Below are 19,226 nucleotides of genomic sequence, written 5' to 3'. Positions count from 1 at the left end.
GACGTGTTTTGAGAGGTTTTTTGTGCTGTGCGCTGAAATCCCAGTGTTTGCTTTTCACAGTGCAAAGCGCAATGAGTGGGGAATTTCATTTTGGAGACTTCTGCAAGAGTCCTGCTTTCCACTCCTCAGAGATATTGCAGTCCTAATGGCCAGCATGTTCGGGAGCACTTACATTTGCGAGAGCAGCGTCTTGACAATGAAGCACATCAAATCAAAAGAGAGAAGCAGGCTGACCAATGAAACTCTGTTCCATCTCTGGAGATTGTATGCACAAACATTGACATTGACATTCAGTCTATTGTACGACAGCTGGAGAGGCCACAAGTATCTCATTAAGACAGAACTTTATACTGATTCACCTGTGGGTGAGGTATATGAAAAATATGTGCATGCTTGTTGGGTGCCATGGATTGGGAGTAGAAATGCACTGCAAACATGAATGTTAGTTATGTTCATGTTAATGTTAATGTTGGTGTTAATTTTTCTGCCGTTATTGAATGGTGTTTTTTTAAGAACCCATTGCACTGACAAAAAGCAGGTTATCTCTCAGGAATGTGGGTATAATGTTCATCAATAAATAGAAGCATTTCTAAATGCATCTATGTTGGTACAGTAAAGTTAATTACTTTATATATATATATATATATATATATATATATATATATATATATATATCCTGCTGCTGAACATGCATGGTCCAAGTGTGGCCCTTTGGTAGCGAGGATAAAATATTTGTGGCCCTCTCTGTCATAAAATTTGCTAATCCCTGCTCTAGATGATCTATTTGTGTAATGCATGATTGCTCTTCATTCAATCAGTTCAAAACGTTGATATCTGAGAAGCATTGAGGATGGCAAAGTGTGCTGATTGACCAGCAACCCCACACAGGTCAAAGGTCACTCCTCTGAGGCGGACCAGTTTACGACTATAATAGTCGCAACACCATCCGTTGCATTTGGGTACGGGGGCTCTCTTCAGTGCATCTTGTTTTTGAGCGTGCTCCTAGAGTGGCTGGTCCATCTCTCCCCTTTTCTTTCCTATTCTACTTAATTTTGTTTGCTTGAACTTTGAAATTTGAACTTTGTTCTTTAGCTTTAGATAGAACTTCTTGTCTTTCTTCGCAACAACTTCTCCTTTAGAAAAGTTTTTTTGGTGCACAGAGTTCAACATGCCTCTCTTTCATCTAAGTTCGTGAAGGCATCGTTCTGTGTAAACACCCACATTATCGATTTTTTCTATTTTTGAAACTTGTCAATGATCGTGGCTCATGGTTGCAATACTATTGACCTCCCATGAGCCCTCAATCTCCATCCTGACCAGCGGAGAAAAGGCTCCGTGCACCTGAGAGAAGCAGTTTTGTCCAGGCAGCCAGCAGACTGAGATCAGATGGTAGGGAATCAACACGCTTTCCTTCTCCATCCAGTTAATCTCAGCGGTAGCCATGAGGCAGAGGTTTTGGAGGCTGTCCTCCCACCAGTTCCTTGGAGAGGTATCATACATCAATGGGAGCCATCCAGCTGAGAACGTAAGCTGGTTACGTTGGTTTTCGCGCTGTTGCAATAACAAAGATCAGGGCTGCATCTATTCAGTACTCGATCATTCTCTCTCACTGCCAACTCCACTAGACTCCCTAAAGTCTGCTCAGCCTCCATTCAGTAGTTTTCTTTTGTTTGTAGGTCACTATCATTCACACAGCACACCTTTTTACCTGCTACCTTTGCCGTCCACTTGAATCTCAGTTAAATCCATGTCTGATACTCCACATGTGCCTGAACTGCTTTGCTGGAATTATTACTGTTTTATGTGTTTACTAATTAGGGCCTGAGCCTGAAGGTACCGTATTTTCCGCACTATAAGGCGCACCTAAAAGCCTTTAATTTTCTCAAAAACCGACAGTGCGCCTTATAATCCAATGCGCCTTATATATGGATCAATATTGGTTAATTATGTCTACCGTAGTCAGGGGGCATTGCCGAAGTAACAAGCGGGAATTCCAGTCCCACACCACTTGTGTGTGTATAAAGACCCCAAAATGGCACCTTTCGAGAGACATGCTTACGACGCAGAGTTCAAACTCAAGGCTATCAGTTACGCAGCTACCGGTACATACGGTACCATATTGTGAACTTGTTTTGGGAGTGAACAGAGTTGTCAGAACGTTTGTTTGTATTCTATTAATAAAATTTGACTGACTGACTTATCTGACTGTTTTGTTGACATTCCCTTTAGCGCAGCTCCATCTAGTTGATGCATAACGCAACCCCACCCACGACAGTAGTTTCTATTCTATGTGCCTTATAATGCGGTGCGCCCTATATATGAAAACAGTTTTAAAATAGGCCATTAATTGAAGGGGCGCCTTATAATCCGATGAGCCTTATAGTGCGGAAAATACGGTCCTTCAGGCAAAGACCCTATGTTTGCTCAGCAGAGCAACACAGTAGCAGCACTAAAAACACTAAAAACACACACTAAACAGTGTCCCAGCCCCCCCCCCCCCCCCAAAAAAAAAACACGAGGCAGCTCGGGGAGACGGAGACGGGCCGGAGCCGGTTTTCACATACACACCCATTCAAAACCTGTTCTTGCTGTTACTGAGCGCGCTTATATGCGCATAAATCTTCCCGGACTCTTTGACGCTTAATTTGACCCCCTAAGCATGCATGAAATACGCTGAAATTTGGCACACTTGTCCGGTCTGGAGAAAATTTTGATATTCTACAATTTTTTTCAAAAAGTCAATCGCACCACCCAGGGAGCCAAAAAACTAAATAAAAAAAAAAAATTAAAGCGCTATAGCTGCTCCCACGAATGTCCCACAGACATGGAACCAACATCGTGGGACTCGTGTCATCAAGATGAAAATTTCATGCGCTCTGACTCCTCACCTATTGTAGATACATTTATTCATATATTTGCTTTAACTGTATATGAATCCATACATATATATTTGCTTAAACTGTAGTTAAATTTATACATATATTTACTTAAAATAGAGTGCAGGAAACACAAGGCAGCGAAGATTGTATAAGAGAGGACACAGGTGAAAAGGTCACAACAGGGAATAGCAGGAGTGTAGCTCATAGCTAGCATCACTCCTTCAAACTAATTAAGTCAGAACAGAGTCCACAGAATTTCTACGGTAGGATGAAGTAGAGGGAGTCAGAAGTAGATAAGAGCAAGGTCGTGAATCAGGGAAAGAGAGGTTTTGATCTTCACAGATGAAACGAGAAGTCTACGATGGGAACAGATGGTGCTGGCACGCGGTCAGACAGAAGATTCTGCAAAATAACACGAAGATCAAAAATACACGCTTGCACGCAGAAGCGATCACGTAAGCACCTCCTTGTAACACATAAAACTGGAGAAGATAGTTAGATCGTTGGACTTCTTGCCCCAACGCCAGGGACGACACATCTGCGTATGCTGACTCCAGCATAGGGGAAGACGATCTCCAGAGCTCTGTATTCTTTCCTGTTAATCTGAGTAAATTCTTTTGAACCAACTGGAAGGTGTCCTCTCCGGATTTGGAACAGCGCAATATAGAGTCTGTGGGTCCTTCTGATTGATTAATGACGACTTGTTGAAAAAATTCCTACACTATCTACAACAGAATGTCCACAATTTGGACAAAACTGTCAAAATGAGGACTTTTTCTACTCCCCAAACAAAATCGATCTCCTCCTAGGGCATTAAAGGTATCGCTTCCAAACTTTGGCACAGTACTCTCCCAACTGTGCTGATTAAAAGTTGTTAAAAGTTTTTATATGAGTTACTAGGTTTGGATTTTATAAGCCCTCAAATTGAGGGACACATGTTTCACACTTACAATGGAAGCCTATGGGGAGACCCTGTCTTCTCAGGTTACATACTGTCAAACGCTTCTCACGTCTACACCATACATCCCACATCTTTTAAAAACACACCACTGCATTCCTGACAAACATCCCTACAAAAATATGGTATTATGTGTCACTTTTGACCAACGTATGCCGAGTTATTTCACTTTCACACACTAAAATTCTGCTAATCCTCCTCTGCTCTCCACTCTAGCACAGATCAAAGACAGTGCAGCGGGGGAGGGGTTCTTAAAGGGCTATCTGGCAGCTCTGCACTCACTCTCTGCATCAGACTCAAGCTTCTAAAAGGCCTAAAGACTTGGCAAATACACCACTGGATTCGGGCCGGCATTTGGAACCCAGCCACGGGCGTGAAGACACTCAGACCCAAACAACGCTGCTTGCAGCTTTAATTTGTATTAAATCCTCTTAAATCTGCAAGAAGTGTTCCAACTCATTTATATATTTGTATGCAAGCCTTCAGCCATTATAGATTCCACTATTCCGGCGATTTTCACAGGGTCGCAGAGCATGCTTTTCAGAAACCCGCAAATAACTCATTGATAAGCTATAGTCTGAGACTGATCGTTTTCTCGTTGGACGACACGAAATTACAATGAGTGGTTCCTCAAGTAACATCTGTATTAAACATCCTAAAGATACATCTTCATCATCATCATCAGTTTATCAAGTCATTACAAATATATAGTCAAGACAAATAAGTCATTGCATGTTGTATCAAAATGATCAAAACTGAGTAGTAGTAATAAGACGGCACCTTTCTGCGTGCAACTTTTGCACATGCATGTCAATACACGTCCTTCTGCGCGTGCACCCCCCGCGCTAAAAAGGGACGTGTCCGTTTCCTTCCGCAGGTCCAAACAATAGGATTCTGTGGCAGTACGTGATTATGCCTGGACATGTCCGGCATGTCATATAGGATTCTGTGGTAGTACATAAATACCCCCAGAGTTTGTTGCTGTATCATATGCGTTTTTGCATGCGTTTTATGCGTTATAATGTCTTTTGATTCCACACACTGTCACATGATTAGTCGTCGTCACGGTGATGACGGTGTCGGAGGCGGGAAAACAAGGCCAAATCCTGGGGTATTGTACTTCAATAACACCTACCTTGTATGGCTCATTTAAAACAATAGTCCTGGCCAGTTTTGTTATTAGGATAAACGTGTGCCGATGCATTACGAGGCAGCGTGATGTAGAACCCGTTCTTTTTATCCATCTCGTGGTGCGCCAGAATGCAGAGTGGTTAACACTGTGATGTGGCTCTGACATTTATGATACATCAACGATATCATGGGCGTCAGCCCAACTATTAAATTTCTCAGGCCACCCCAACCACTCTACCAGAACCATGTTTTTGCCCGCCTCTTTTTTCCGGGACAGTATTTTCTCAATTTTAAAGCATTTGTTTTTATCCACGATCACATGCTGCAGCTCCTGAACATAAAATGTTCCTTGAACTGGCTCTCCCGCCATATCTGTTAATCTGTACACGGGCAGGTCTCTGACCGTGCGCTCTGTCACGGTAAAGTGTTCATCTGTAAAAGTCTGTTCATAACCCTTTCTAAACACGCCTCACAGTTTTGATATTCGCACTGTGTCCCCCACCTTATATTTAAAAGGTGTGACTTTGGAATTTGGTCTTGTTTTGTACAAGTTGTGAAAGACTATGGCCTCATTTTCACTGTTCACATCACAAGGAGCCATTTTATTTGATCTCTGAAAAGACTTGTACGCACTGACCAGCTCCTGGATCACATCCACATATCTCCTTGGATTAACAGATGTTAAATACCTCCACATACGTGTCTTGAAGATTCTGTTAAACCGCTCCACAATACTAGCCTTGGTCTCGTTCAGGGTGGAAAAATGTCCGATGTTATGTGTCTTCATCAGCCTCTGAAAGGGTTTATTAAAAAACTCTGTTCCCGCATCTGTCTGAAGTTTTACAGGGACGCGTCCACTGCTCAAAATGTCAGCAAATGCCTTTGTCACACTTTCCCCGCTTTTAGATCTTGGACAGCGTACCCAAACATATTTACTGCACATGTCAGCAAATATCTCACATTGCTATTGTCTTCAGAATACTCGCCTATATCAACCAGATCAGCCTGAAATTGCTTGTCAATACCGCTGACCAGTACTCCATTAGGGCAAAAGTGTTTAAAAGCCCTGGCATGGAGTGTGTCGGCGTCCTGGCCCACAAAAAAAGTTTTAACTGTGTCCAAGTCAGGTGTAGCAGCCCCTGTCTCGCTAGCTGCCTTACGCAGACTGTTTATACCCCCAAGACCCCCTGGGTGCGAGGGGTCATAATAAATATTATGCAGTATGGTGTTCATGGTCAAGACAAACCGCAAATGATCTTGTATTGGTTAAACATTATAGATGTATTTTAAAATCCCGACACACACACACACGCACACACACATACAAACAATCTATAAAGACAAAAAAATTTTAAAAGAGTGAAAGCTGGTTACAGCTGCAGATCAGAACAATTTTCGAGCAGCTGGTGGTTTTGGCTCCCATGTGTTTGAGATTTTCACCTGCTCGTCGTATATCAACTAGAAATTTTCATGCTTGCTCACAGTGTCGCTCTGCTTGTCGAATATGGCTGCAAAGTTGTCAGCCTCTAACAGTTAAGCCATTATAGATTCCACTACTCCGGCGATTTTCACAGGGTCGCAGAGCATGCGTTTCAGAAACAGGTAACTCCTGATTGTCACCAAGAAGTTGTCGTTCCACAACATGTTCATGATGGCATCGTATTTTGCTTGAAGAAAATACTACGGGACTTCTTCCAGACAGCTGTGTTGACGCTGGCTCGGGTGGTTGACAAGACACTCATAACACTCATCTTTCCACACCTTATTCACAGTTCTGGTGAGCAGGTGGTAGACGGCAAATTTCACATGCTGCATGAGACGGGATCCCTGGTCTTGAGGCATAAATGTCTCTACACTGTCCACATACACGCCACTGTGAGTGGAAGCGTCTGCCGGGGGTGGAACCGCATGGATGAAGGGTCCTGGTGGGGGTTGTTGTTGTTGTTGGGTGGCGTGTGCAGCATAGGCGTGAGTTCGGGTGAATACAGTCCGTGGACAGGGTGGGTTTTGAGTGGTGTCTGTGTGTCTGTAAATAAAAGAAATGAGAGAAGGGAATTAACACATGAATCAAACACATACACAATGTGTACAAAAACCCCTGCCTTGAACAACTACCACATACATACACACTGTAGGATCTCATCAATGCTTCCTTGGCGGGGTGCAGAAAGCCGTCACATGCGTTATCGTCAGTCTGATTTGATACATCATCAAAAATAAGGCGATTCCTAACTCCTGCAAAAGCTGTGGCCACCGGGTCCTTCTCGATGACTTCTTGTAAGGCATTAAACACCTCACACAAAGCTGGTCTGTCACACAACTGTACAAAAAAAAAAAGTCTTCAAATTCTTTTGGGCCTTTTTTTGTTCTATCGAGACATGTTGTCAGGTACAACACAGCACCATCATGACAAGCTCTGTATGATTTGGGTCCTGATGAGCTGTGCCATAGGAACATGTACAGCTCGGCGTAGCCTGTTATAGGGCTACTGTGAAACTTTGTGCGTAATATATCATAAAAATGAGACCAATCATGAATAGACATGCCATGTGCGACTCCATATGAGTCCACGCATGCATCGCTCACGCTCAGATAAACTTTACAGTCTTCATATTTAACTTTATACACATACCGAAAAACTCCCTCTACAACCCCCTCATACTTTAGCGCAGCGCTCTCATCTACCTGCTTCTTTTTTTTTGCATTTTGGCCCGTCCTGTTCGACATGATGCTCTGACATACCATCTGGATGTGTAGCCATTTCTGGTGAGTCTGCTTTAAGGTGTTGAAAAAAATCCCCTGGGATGATCCGATCGTGATGCCGGGGTCTGGAGTCGGTGGAGTGGCATGGTGCCGTCTGTTTCTTATAGGGACTGCGTGTAAGGATGGGGTGGGGCTGTGTTCTCAAATAATGCCAGACGCTGTGGGCAGTGTTTTTAAATCTGGTGAAATACCACCATGCCACCTGAGTCGGGGTGGGGTCGCATGGTGGGGCTTGAGTTTACTTTTAAACGCATTATTTTACAAAATCAAATATTTTAGCCAGAATAGGTTACTAAAGAACCCCTTAAAAACAGATACTCATGTTCAATTACATTCTCAGATTTTACCACACTGGCCCCTTTAACAAGCATATCATCACAGAAAACAAGAACCCAAATAGTGTGTAAAAAAAAGGTTGATATTTATTTAACTCTTCAGAGTATACAGGAAAAAAACAAACAAACACCCACATCGAAAATAACCTCACTTTGGTTGCCATATGTTTGAAATCAAGCGGTGCACACTCATCTGTGCACAGAAATAACAGCGGTCATAAAACACAACTAGGGACAAGCCCACTAGCCTGGATGCTTTAATTAAATTAGCCATCAGCGTAAATAAAAGGATGAGGGAGAGACGCAGGGAAAGGTCCCAGGGACAGAGGTTCCAACCCCTCACCTCCGCTTCAGCTACCAAGTACTCCAAGCCCACCTACTGCAGAGAAGCCCATGCACCTGGGGCGGGCTAAGCTGACCCCTGAGGAGAGGCAACGACGCTTCAGTAATCAGCTATGCATCTACTGCGGACAAAAGGGGCATTTCCTCGCTCGTTGCCCCGAAGTGCCAAAAGGTCAAGCTCATCAGCAGGAGGGAGGACGCTGGTGAGCCGAAACACCACTACGGCCTCCTCCTCCTCCAACAGCCAGGTCCAAGTAAACGGTACAATACGCTGGGCAGAACAGTCTCTCCCGGTTCAAGTGCTGATCGATTCTGGAGCTGATGACAACTTCATGGACCTTGACCTGGTAAGAAGAAATAACCTCCCAGTTTTTCAGCTAGATGAACCCCAAAAGGTACTGGCCATTGACGACAGATTGCTTGAAAATGTCACCTTTAAAACCCAGCCACTTAAACTCACCTTGTCTGGCAAAAATCACGAGCACACAGAACTCTATGTCATCTCATCTCCGCTAACACCCATAGTTCTCAGTCTCCCCTGGCTAAAGACACACAACCCACAAAGACTGGGTGACAGCATCAATATGCAATTGGAGTGATCACTGTCACCAACATTGTCTGCTTTCTGCCATCCCTGACCACTCTCCCCACATGCTAGAATCACCAGAGGACATAGACTTGATTAACGTTCCCAGCGAATATCATGACTTAAACGCGTTCAGTAAAGACCGAGCTTTCTCTCTTCCACCACACCAACCGTACGACTGTGCTATCAATCTTCTCCCAGGCTCACTGCTTCCCACCAAAAGACTTTACCACCTCTCCAAACTTGAAAAGGAAGCTATGGAAAAGTATATCAATGACTCACTCGCAGCGGGCCTTATCCGTCCCTCCTCCTCCCCGGTAGGAGATGGATTTTTCTTTGTGGAAAACAAGGACAAAACATTGCGGCCTTGCATTGATTACACGGGTTTGAATGACATCACAGTCAAAAACAAGTATCCTCTGGCACTCCTTGACTCAGCATTCACACCACTTCACAATGCCGTAATCTTTTCTTATCTGGACTTGAAATGCCAAAAAGAAATGCCTATCACCTGGTCGGAATCAGAGAGGGAGACGAATGGAAAACTGCTTTCAATACACATTTGGGACATTTTGAGTATTTGGTTATGCCTTTTGGGTTGACTAATGCACCTGCTGTGTTTCAGGCCCTAGTAAATGTTGTGCTCAGAGACATGCTGAACATGTTTGTTTTTGTCTATCTTGATGACATTTTGATTTCCTCCCGTAGCTATGATGAGCATGTTACCCATGTAAGACAGGTACTGAACAGGCTGTTGGAGAGCAGGTTGTTTGTGAAAGCAGAAAAATATGATTTTCATGCTCCTACTGTAAGTTTTTTGGGGAATGTGGTGGAGAAGGGGCAGCTCAAGCCAGACCCTGAGAAGATCAGGGCAGTTGTCGAATGGCCAGTTCCGGCCACCCGCAAACATCTTCAAACGTTCCTGGGTTTTGCTAATTTTTATAGAAGGTTTATGTGTGACTACAGTTGCATAGCCGCCCCTCTCACCCAGTTAACGTCTGTTAAGAAGTCATTTGTTTGGTCCCCTGTTGCTTTTACCAAATTCACTCACGCTCCTGTGTTGCTCCACCCTGACCCGACCCTCCAGTTTGTTTTTGAAGTTGATGCCTCAGACTCGGGAGTTGGGGCCGTCCTCTCCCAGTACTCGCCTGCAGACCACAAACTCCACCCATGTGCGTTCTTCTCCCGTCGCCTGACGCCAGCAGAGACAAACTATGACATGGGGAACCGAGAGTTTCTAGCAGTGGTTTTGGCCCTCCAGGAATGGCGGCACTGGCTGGAGAGGGCAGCTCATCCTTTCGTTGTCTGGAGAGACCATAAAAACCTGGCCTACCTCCGTTCTGCCCACTGCCTGAACTCACGTCAAGCCAGGTGGGCCCTCTTCTTAGGGAGGTTCGACTTCACCCTTACCTACCGGCCAGGCTCACGAAACGTAAAGCCTGACGCCCTCTCCAGGCAGTTTACTCTGGAGGAGGAGGAGGAAGCCCCCGAGGAGACCATCCTACCGCCATCCTGTGTGGTAGGAGCGGCCAGGTGGGAAGTGGAACAGCGCGTCCAGGAGGCCCAACGAAATGAAGCAGCGCCGCAGGGGTGTCCACCTGGACGACTGTACGTTCCGCCACCCTTGAGGTCTCCTGTGCTCCAGTGGGGGCACGCGTCAAAGGTGGCTTGTCATCCGGGGGTTAGTTGGACCCTTTTCCTGCTCCAGCAGCGTTTCTGATGGCCGACCAGAGCAGCTGATACCAGAGAGTTCATCACCACTTGCACCGTCTGTGCCCGAAATAAGTCCTCCCACCGTGCACCTGCTGGCCTCCTCCAACCCTTACCTATTCCTCATCGCCCCTGGTCGCACATAGCTGTGGATTTTGTCACCGGTCTCCCTCCCTCAGAAGGTAGTACAGCCATTCTGACTATAACTGACCGCACCTCTAAAGCCGTTCACTTTGTTCCACTGCCTAAGCTCCCTTCGGCTTTGGATACTGCTAATCTCCTGGTGCAGCATGTTTTCCGCCTCCATGGCATCCCCCAAGACATTGTCTCTGACAGGGGCCCCCAGTTCACTTCCCAGGTGTGGAAGGCCTTCTGCCACTCACTAGGAGTCACAGCCAGTCTGACGTCCAGATACCATTCACAGTCCAATGGCCAGACGGAGCGGGCGAACCAAACTATGGAATGCTCCCTGCGATGTGTGGCGACGTGCCTCCCCACCTCCTGGTCTGCGCACCTGCCGTGGGTGGAGTACTCCCACAACTCTCTGGTCAGCGCCGCCACCGGTATGTCCCCTTTTATGGTCGCTAATGGTTTTCAACCTCCCCTATTCCCCAGCTAATAAACGGAGGTTGCGGCCCCATGAGTTTGGTGCTTGACACTATTTTCAGTTGTACTTTCTTGTCTGTTCTCCCAGCCTTTTCTGGTGATTTTCTGTTGTTACTTTTAGAATAAAAATCTCTCCTTGTGAACTCTGCATTTTTGGGTCCGCCCGTTTCTCTGGCAGTAACACCTTTGCGAATACAAACACATACCCCCATCTGCACACAGAAATAACAGCGGTATTAAAACACAAAGTTAAACACAAACGCATTAAAACAAATAGGCATTGGGGAAAAACTTACTGTTAACTAGAGTCGTGTCCATGATTCACCGGAAAAAACACGGCCGTGAGTCCAGCTGCCTACACCTTGGGTTGGAAAATGCAAATGATACAGCAACAAACTCTGGGGGTATTTATGTACAACTACAGAATCCCATATGACACGCGGACATGTCCAGGCATATTCACGTACTGCCACAGAATCCTATTGTTTGCGACCTGCAGAAGGAAATGGTCATGCCCCTTTTTAGCGCGGGGGTGCACGCGCACGAGGACACGTATTGACATGCACGCGCAAAAGTTCACACGCACGCGGAAAGGTGCCATCTTATTACTACTAAGAGTCATTTTGTTCTCTTTGGAAACATATTTTTTTTTCCCAGAGATGGACAGAGCCTGGTCAAACCAAAACCAAAAAAATAGGTAACTGGAATGTTGGAAGATGTACAGACAACCAGGAAACCAGTGCTTAAGAATAAAGGGAAGACATTATGTCTACTATACAGTGACATTTTAGAAGGCACACAAGCAGTTTGTCTTATGAATGAAGCAAATCCCAAGGCTCTGACACAAGACGGCTATGTCTAACACACTGTGTGTCACTAAACCTTATAGATCTGTTACCAGAGCCCACACTCTGCTTGGCAGACTTTCAAAGCTGATGTCTTTGGAGAGAACTGCCCAGCAAAGCTGTTGAAACAAAAACCTTAGAGTCACTGACTGGGATTACTGTTTGAAAAAAAACATAGATATGGCATTATTGGCTGTCTGATTTATGACATAAACAATTATAACATAGATTATCACTGATCTTGGCTCTCTTTCTTACCTGTTAATGGTTGAAAGTCAAGGGGAGGTGTCTACTTTCTTCAACCAAATGTGTGAGGGTTTCCTCACACAGGCCACACATTGGGCTCCACTGGCTGATTACCTGAGCAGTGTCAGGTGTGAGACATAATTGCCCTTGATGTGGACCAGGTGTGGCTAACCTATATCTAGCCCTTGGCTCCTCTGCTCGGTGCTGACTCATTGTCTCACTGAGCGTGAAGGAGAAAGCATTGTTCAGTCTTCTGTAGGTGGTAGGGGTGTACTGGTCCGCAGAAGTTACCGCACCGATCCTGTCTGCGTGATCACTCACCATTTACTGGTTTAGTGTTAGAAACAGGGGAATCCACAGGAGCTCCACATTGAACCTCTCTGTGTGATTCCACTGTCTTATAAGGTTTTGTTTTGGTTCTGCCTTTTGTGGAGTGGCCTTGTAGGTCTTTTTGTTTTGTCGTCTTTGGGCAAGTAGCTGTAGCTGGGAAGCTACAGTCCTCTTTGTTTTGGGAGTCTAGTTTGGGTTTCAGCTGCTTGGCAGCGGTGGTTTATTTTTCCCATTTTGTAGTCCACTAGTGACCTTAGTGGTTAACCCTCTGGGTTAACTTTAGGACTTCGGGTCCGCGACTGTGTCCCATTTTTCCCCCTTCCTGACAAAATGTTAACGTTTAAGTACTATCTTCTGCACTTTGTTTCTACATGTAAAACTTGGGGTGTGGCTAAGCCAGAAGCTGCTTGATGGACAAACTACAGAGAGGATGAAACATTTCTAAACTTAAGCTGAATTCGCATCAAATCCAAAGGTAAGAAGGCTTCACACAGGACTGTTTTTATGCTTTAAGAGTTTTACCATTGGAAAACATTGTTTTCATGCAAAAATAAAGATCTACAAGGTGATAACGCGTCGGCCGTCGACATGTTGTGAATGTGTAGATCTGCTATTTTTGCCGCAAGAGACTGTCATGGAAGTCGAAGTATACGGGCCTCGTGTTGTCACGCCCTTTTTCTTACTGATAAAGCGTTCTTGTGTAAAGTGTTCTCTGGACAATCTTAATATTTGCACTACTGTTCTTTAAAGTACTACAGTATACTGTGATACCTTGTACACCTATTGCTAAAAAAAAAAAAAAATGGCCCAGTGCTGGCCAGTGCCAAAATAAATAAAAGCCTGTTACCAATTGATGCCTGGCCTCTTTTAAACGCCCGGGGTCCACATCGCTTTTGCAAAATAAACACCCGGGCTACTAATTGGTCATTTAAAGAATTTCTACTGAGCTATAATTATTTTATAATACATTACAGTTGTCTATAACACAAGGATTTTATTACTTTACTAAAGCACCAAATGACCACTTACTTTAACAATTACAATGTGTTTATTAATGATTATGAGTTTTGTTATAAAGCATTTGGATTATTTATAATTGATTAAAATAATATGCACACAAATGTTCATAACTAATGATAGACATTGAAATCAGTCATTTGTTGTTATTACATTTATAAAGCATTAAAAGTAACCCTGAGTTCTTACGGTCATGATTAAATACCACCATAGAGGAATTGCAACACATTATGAGTATGATACAAATGCATTATGAAGCAAGATAAACATGGGCTTCATGGAAAGTGTTAGAATCTTTTTAAAGCCGTTATCTCGTAATCACAAGTGATCCAAGATACTGACCCATTAAAACATGAAAAAACAATTTGTTATACTGTTATACTGAAATAACTCATCTATCCATTTTCTTCCGCTTATTCCTGTTAAGGGTTGTGGGGGGGCTGCAGCCTATCCCAGCGGCTACGGGGGAGAGGCGGGGTACACCCTGAACAGGTCTCCACTCCATTGCAGGGCCAACATATACAGACAGACAACCAGTCACACTCCCATTCATACCCACAGTCAATTTAGAGTATCCAATTAGCCTAGTCCCCAATTGCATGTTTTTGGACAGTGGGAAGAAGGTGGAGTACCCTAAGAGAACCCACGCAGGCATGGGGAGAACATGCAAACTCCACACAGAAAGATCCTGTGCCTGAGCCGGGACTCAAACCCAGAACCTTCTTACTGTGAGGCGACAATGCTAACCACTGCACCACTGTGCCGCCCTGAAGTAAATCAAAACACTACATTATCCTGAGTTAACCCAGTAACAAGATCTACTGACCTGTTTTAAAGGATAACATCTTCTTATCACAAGAGAACATGCACTGTTATGTGTGGAAAATAAGATATCAGTCACGCACACACACACACACACACACACACACACACACACACAAACTTTTGTGTGGATATGTAGATCTGGTACCTACAGTCTGAGCCTCTGATCTGTTCCCAGGTTCTCTGTCCTCAGTGTCACTTCCACCTCAGCTCTTTTACTTAGAGCAGAAACCTCCAGCTCCAGCAGGATGTGATGAGCTGAGGAGAGAAGCAGTGACAAATGTTTATATAAACGTATTCTTCCAAATTGCGTAAGATACAAGACAAAACACAAAATTAGTCATTTAACAAAGTTAGTTTATAGACTAGCAGTTCATGCTTTGGGACAATTGTATGTCAAGGACAACAGGACTAATGATAGGCCTCCTCCAAGAATGAAATTTCCTGTCATGGTGAAGGCAGCAAAATCTTTTAATTTCTATTAAGAATTTCAACAAGTATTCAGTGGACTGCATAGCAGTTGGTACATACATTCTGCAATCACTAAAAGACCTTTTTTAAACGGGAAATTAGGCGACCACAGTCAAGTGTATTCTAGGGGCCAGAGCGGGTGACATCAAGTCAAAGTTAAAACTGCTGGCTAAAAGTAAACGTAAATACAATCAAATCGTTATTCACGTCTTCGGTAATGACATCCGGCAACACCAGACTGAGTTCACAAAAATTAATATTGAGTCGGTGTGTACATTTGGGAAGACAATGTTGGGGTCCATAGTGTTCTCTGGACCCCTGCCTAACCGGACCAGTGATGACATGTCGTTGTTCAACTGCTGGCTGTCGAGGTGGTGTCTAGCAAACCAAGTGGGCTTCATAGATACAGTAATTGGAAAACTTTTCGGGGGAGACCTGGTCTGATAGGAGAGATGGCATTCACCCCACGTTGGATGGAGCTGCTCTCATTTTTAGATGTAGTAGTTTATAATCAAACCAAAACCCTGACAGCTCAGAGTTCAGACCAGGAAGCACAGCTGCCATGTTACACACTTCTATTTGCATCCATTAGTGCAGTTACCCACCCAAAAGTCCACTGAGACTGTCTGTCCCCTGACCATGTCAGTCTATTCAATCCAATTCTACTTGTTGAGGAGTTAATCAGATAATCCATTTCAAAATTGACACAACCACCAAATTATCTCAAAAACATAAAAATCAGATGTGGACTATTGAATATCAGCTTTCTGATGCCAAAAACTGAATGAGTGAATGAATTAACATCTGAAACTGTATTGACGGGGCGGCACGGTGGTGCAGTGGTTAGCAGTGCAGTGCAGTGTACGTCGCTTTGGACAAAAGCGTCTGCTAAATGAAATTGTAGAATTGTAGAATTGTAGCACTGTCACCTCACAGCAAGAAGGTTCCGGGTTCGAGCCCTGCCTTGAGCACTGGGTCTTTCTGTGTGGAGTTTGCATGTTCTCCCTGTGCCTGCATGGGTTCTCTCTGGGTACTCCGGCTTCCTCCCACTGTCCAAAGGCATGCAACTGGGAACTAAGCTTACTAAATACTCTAAATTGACTCCCACCTGAAGACTGCTGGGATAGGCTCCAAAAAGGTTTATTGAGAGGGGGGAACGGGAGACGGGGGAACTTGACGACTGTAGACGTGGCGTGAGGGCGAAGGCTGGAGACGTGGCGTGAGGCAGGAGGCTTGACTTGGCAATGAGGGGACACTAGGGGACGACGACGACAGCGACAATCAATGACAGCGACGACAACAACACCTACAATGACTACAACTACAACTACAATGACTACAACTACGATGACCCAACACGTAACTGAGGAAACACACAGGTTAAATACAAGAGGGGAAACAAGACACAGGTGGTGCAATCCCCCAGGTGAGACACATGAGGTAATCACAGGAGGGAGGACAGGAAGACAGGACATGACTACAAAATAAAACAGGAAGCACGAGACAGGGATCGTGACACATATTCCTTGAGGCTCTGGCTGAGGAGGTGGAGTTCCTGCCATTTCTGACAGAAGCTTAGTAATAAATCCCAAACCCAAAATAAGTTTCATTTCATTTGAAAGCCTGATTCTCAGTTTATCTCATCCAGTCTGGACAACTCTACAGTCGTCATCATTGTCCTCCACTTGCCCTCCAGTTGGTCCAGGTCTCGGGGGCAGCAGCCTCAGCAAGGACGCCCAGACTGCCCTCTCCCTGGCCACTTCCACCAGCTCTTTCGGGGGAATCCCGAGGCGTTCCCAGGCCAGCCGAGAGATATAATTCAGCATGTCCTGGGTTGGCCTCTAGGTCTCCTCCCAGTTGGGCATGCCTGGAACACCTCCCAAGGGAGGGTGGGTATTCTGAACTGCTGTTCAGTGCGTAAACACAGATTACAGTCAGGACCCATTCCCCCACCTAAAGGCGCAGGGAAGCAACCCTGTCATCCACCGGGGTAAACCCCAATGTACAGGCAAAGAATCTGGGGGCTATCAAAAAGCCCACCCCGCTCTACAGCCGATTTTATTTATTATTGTGTACCACCCTCCTGGTCCTTATTCTGAATCCTTATCTGAATTCTCAGAGTTTTTATCCAGTTTAGTTCTTAAAACAAACACAGTCATTATTGTAGGTGACTTCAATATTCATGTGGACTGATGACAGACGACAGTCTGGTTGCTGCATTTACGTATATCTCTTCTAGACTCAATTGGTTTCCATCAGTCTGTGCATGAACCTACTCACTGTCACAACCACACCCTAAACCTTGTACTTACATCCGGAATTGAAGCTGCACATCTAGTTTTATGTCCACAGAATGCATTTTCACGTGACCATCAATCAGTCACTTTTGAATTTGTGCTAATCGACTACACTTCACTAAGAAAAACTGTAAATTCTAGACATTTGTATGATATGGCCACAGCTAGATTTAAGGAAGCAGTTCCATTGGCACGAAATTCAGTGTCATGTCCCATTATAACAGTGGATGCTGTTGTCAACCTTAGTCCCACCCCAATTGATAATTGTATCGATAGGGTAGCAGGCACCTTACAAACAACTCTGGACTCTACTGCCCCACTAAAAAAGAAAACCATGTAAAAAAGGAAACAAGCACCTTGTACGATTCTGAAACCTGACAACTTGAACAAAAATTCGGAAACTGGAGCGAATATGGCGGTCCTCCAAACTGAAGGGAGTCACATATGGTCTGGCACGACAGCCTTAAAAGTTATAGAAAGTCCTTTGTAAAACTAGAGCCGCCTACTACTCATCACTAATCAAGGAACACAAGAACAACCCCAGGTTCAGGAGAGCCACAGCGCTATTGAACCAAATATTCCTGTTTCCTGGGTAGCAAAGATGTCATGGACTTCTTTCATGACAAAATTCTACTTATTTGAGAGAAAATTCTTCTCCACAGCAACTTTCATCCCCAGAAAGCTTAGAGGCAGTTGTAGGACCAGAAAAACACTTTGATAGTTTTTCTCCCATTAGCCTTCATGAGCTCGGTACAATGTCATCCTCTAAACCATCTACCTGTCTTGTCTAGACCCCATTCCAGCTAAGCTGCTTAAAGAGGCTCTACCCCTAGTTAGTTCCTCTCTCTTAGATATGATCAATGTGTCACTTACTTGGTCAGGGTTGGTTAGCCCTTTAAAGTAGCAGTAATTAAACCCCTTCTCAAAAAACAACCCTGGATCCAGAGGTTTTGGCCAACTACAGACCAATATCTAATCTTCCTTTTTTCTCCAAAATTCTGGAGAGAGCAGTTGCTAAACAGCTTTGTGACTTTCTCCACAGCAACACCTTCGTAGAGGATTTTCAGTCAGTCTTCATGATTCACCATAGCACAGAAACAGCACTAGTCAATGTTACTGATGACCTCCTACTGGCATCAGATGAGGGACTTGTCTCTGTGCTGGTCTTGTTAGATCTTAGTGCAGCTTTTGATACCATTGACCACCATAGCCTTTTACAGAGACTGGAACATGTCATTGGCATTAAAGGAACCACACTAAATTGGTTTAGGTCATATTTACTAGGTCAATCTGGACCAGTCCTCTTCACTCTGTACTGCTTCCAGTACGTCACATAATAAGGAAACACTTGATTAATTTTCACTGTTATGCAGACAATACACAGCTTTACTTATCAATGCATCCACATGAAACAAATCAACTGACTAAACTGGAGGCCTGTCTTAAGGAAATGAAAACATATATGATCCATAATTTCCTTTTAGTAACCCTTATGGCCCGATCGGCCCGCCGCTGGGCCGAAAAACATGTTTACTTTCAATTCTCGATCAAAGTTTGGACTCTAATGCTCACAAAACAGGGTTGGGTGTCTGTTTTAGTGCAAACGTTACCTTTTTATGGTGATTTTAATCTGTTTTGGTACGAAATCAGGACATTTAAATTTTGCGACCACAGCGGAATCAAAGTTGAATAGTGTTACGTAGACTTCTTCTTTACAGTAGTGTTTGTAGTCTTTGGAAAGGGGAGAAGCTCCTGAATCGATCGACACCTACCATTCCAAGAACTACAAATCCCAGCTACGTAAAACTTTGAGCGTAAAACCTGCGCAAACTATGCGCTCTCGCCGTCTTTTACACGCAGTGCCCCACAGACGAAGGCAGACCGCTGA

At 44.4% G+C, this 19,226-nt stretch overlaps 1 protein-coding gene across 8 annotated transcripts in view; it reads right to left on the bottom strand.

Annotated features, from left to right (window-relative positions):
- Positions 1 to 19,226, bottom strand: part of pla1a (phospholipase A1 member A) — a 94,477-nt gene that overhangs the window by 42,856 nt on the left and 32,395 nt on the right. For 3 of the 8 annotated variants that reach the window (XM_086220794.1, XM_086220795.1, XM_086220799.1), the window contains exons 9-10: positions 16,150 to 16,296; positions 14,723 to 14,828 (exon numbers count right to left, since the gene is read on the bottom strand). In XM_086220794.1, the coding sequence (XP_086076920.1) occupies positions 14,723 to 14,828; positions 16,150 to 16,296 (253 nt within the window). Of the gene's footprint in view, positions 1 to 3,009; positions 6,995 to 14,722; positions 14,829 to 16,149; positions 16,297 to 19,226 lie in introns of those variants that run through there. The other 5 variants (XM_086220792.1, XM_086220793.1, XM_086220798.1 and 2 more) reach the window with 3 other exon arrangements.

This window comes from Aulostomus chinensis, chromosome 12, assembly GCF_037954235.1.
Source record: "Aulostomus chinensis isolate RoL2024-O1b breed Wild chromosome 12, RoL_Achi_v1.0, whole genome shotgun sequence".
NCBI classification, from domain to species: Eukaryota; Metazoa; Chordata; class Actinopteri; order Syngnathiformes; family Aulostomidae; genus Aulostomus; species Aulostomus chinensis.
The sequence above is the reverse complement of the archived record's forward strand: the minus strand, read 5'-3'. Positions and strand labels throughout refer to the sequence as shown.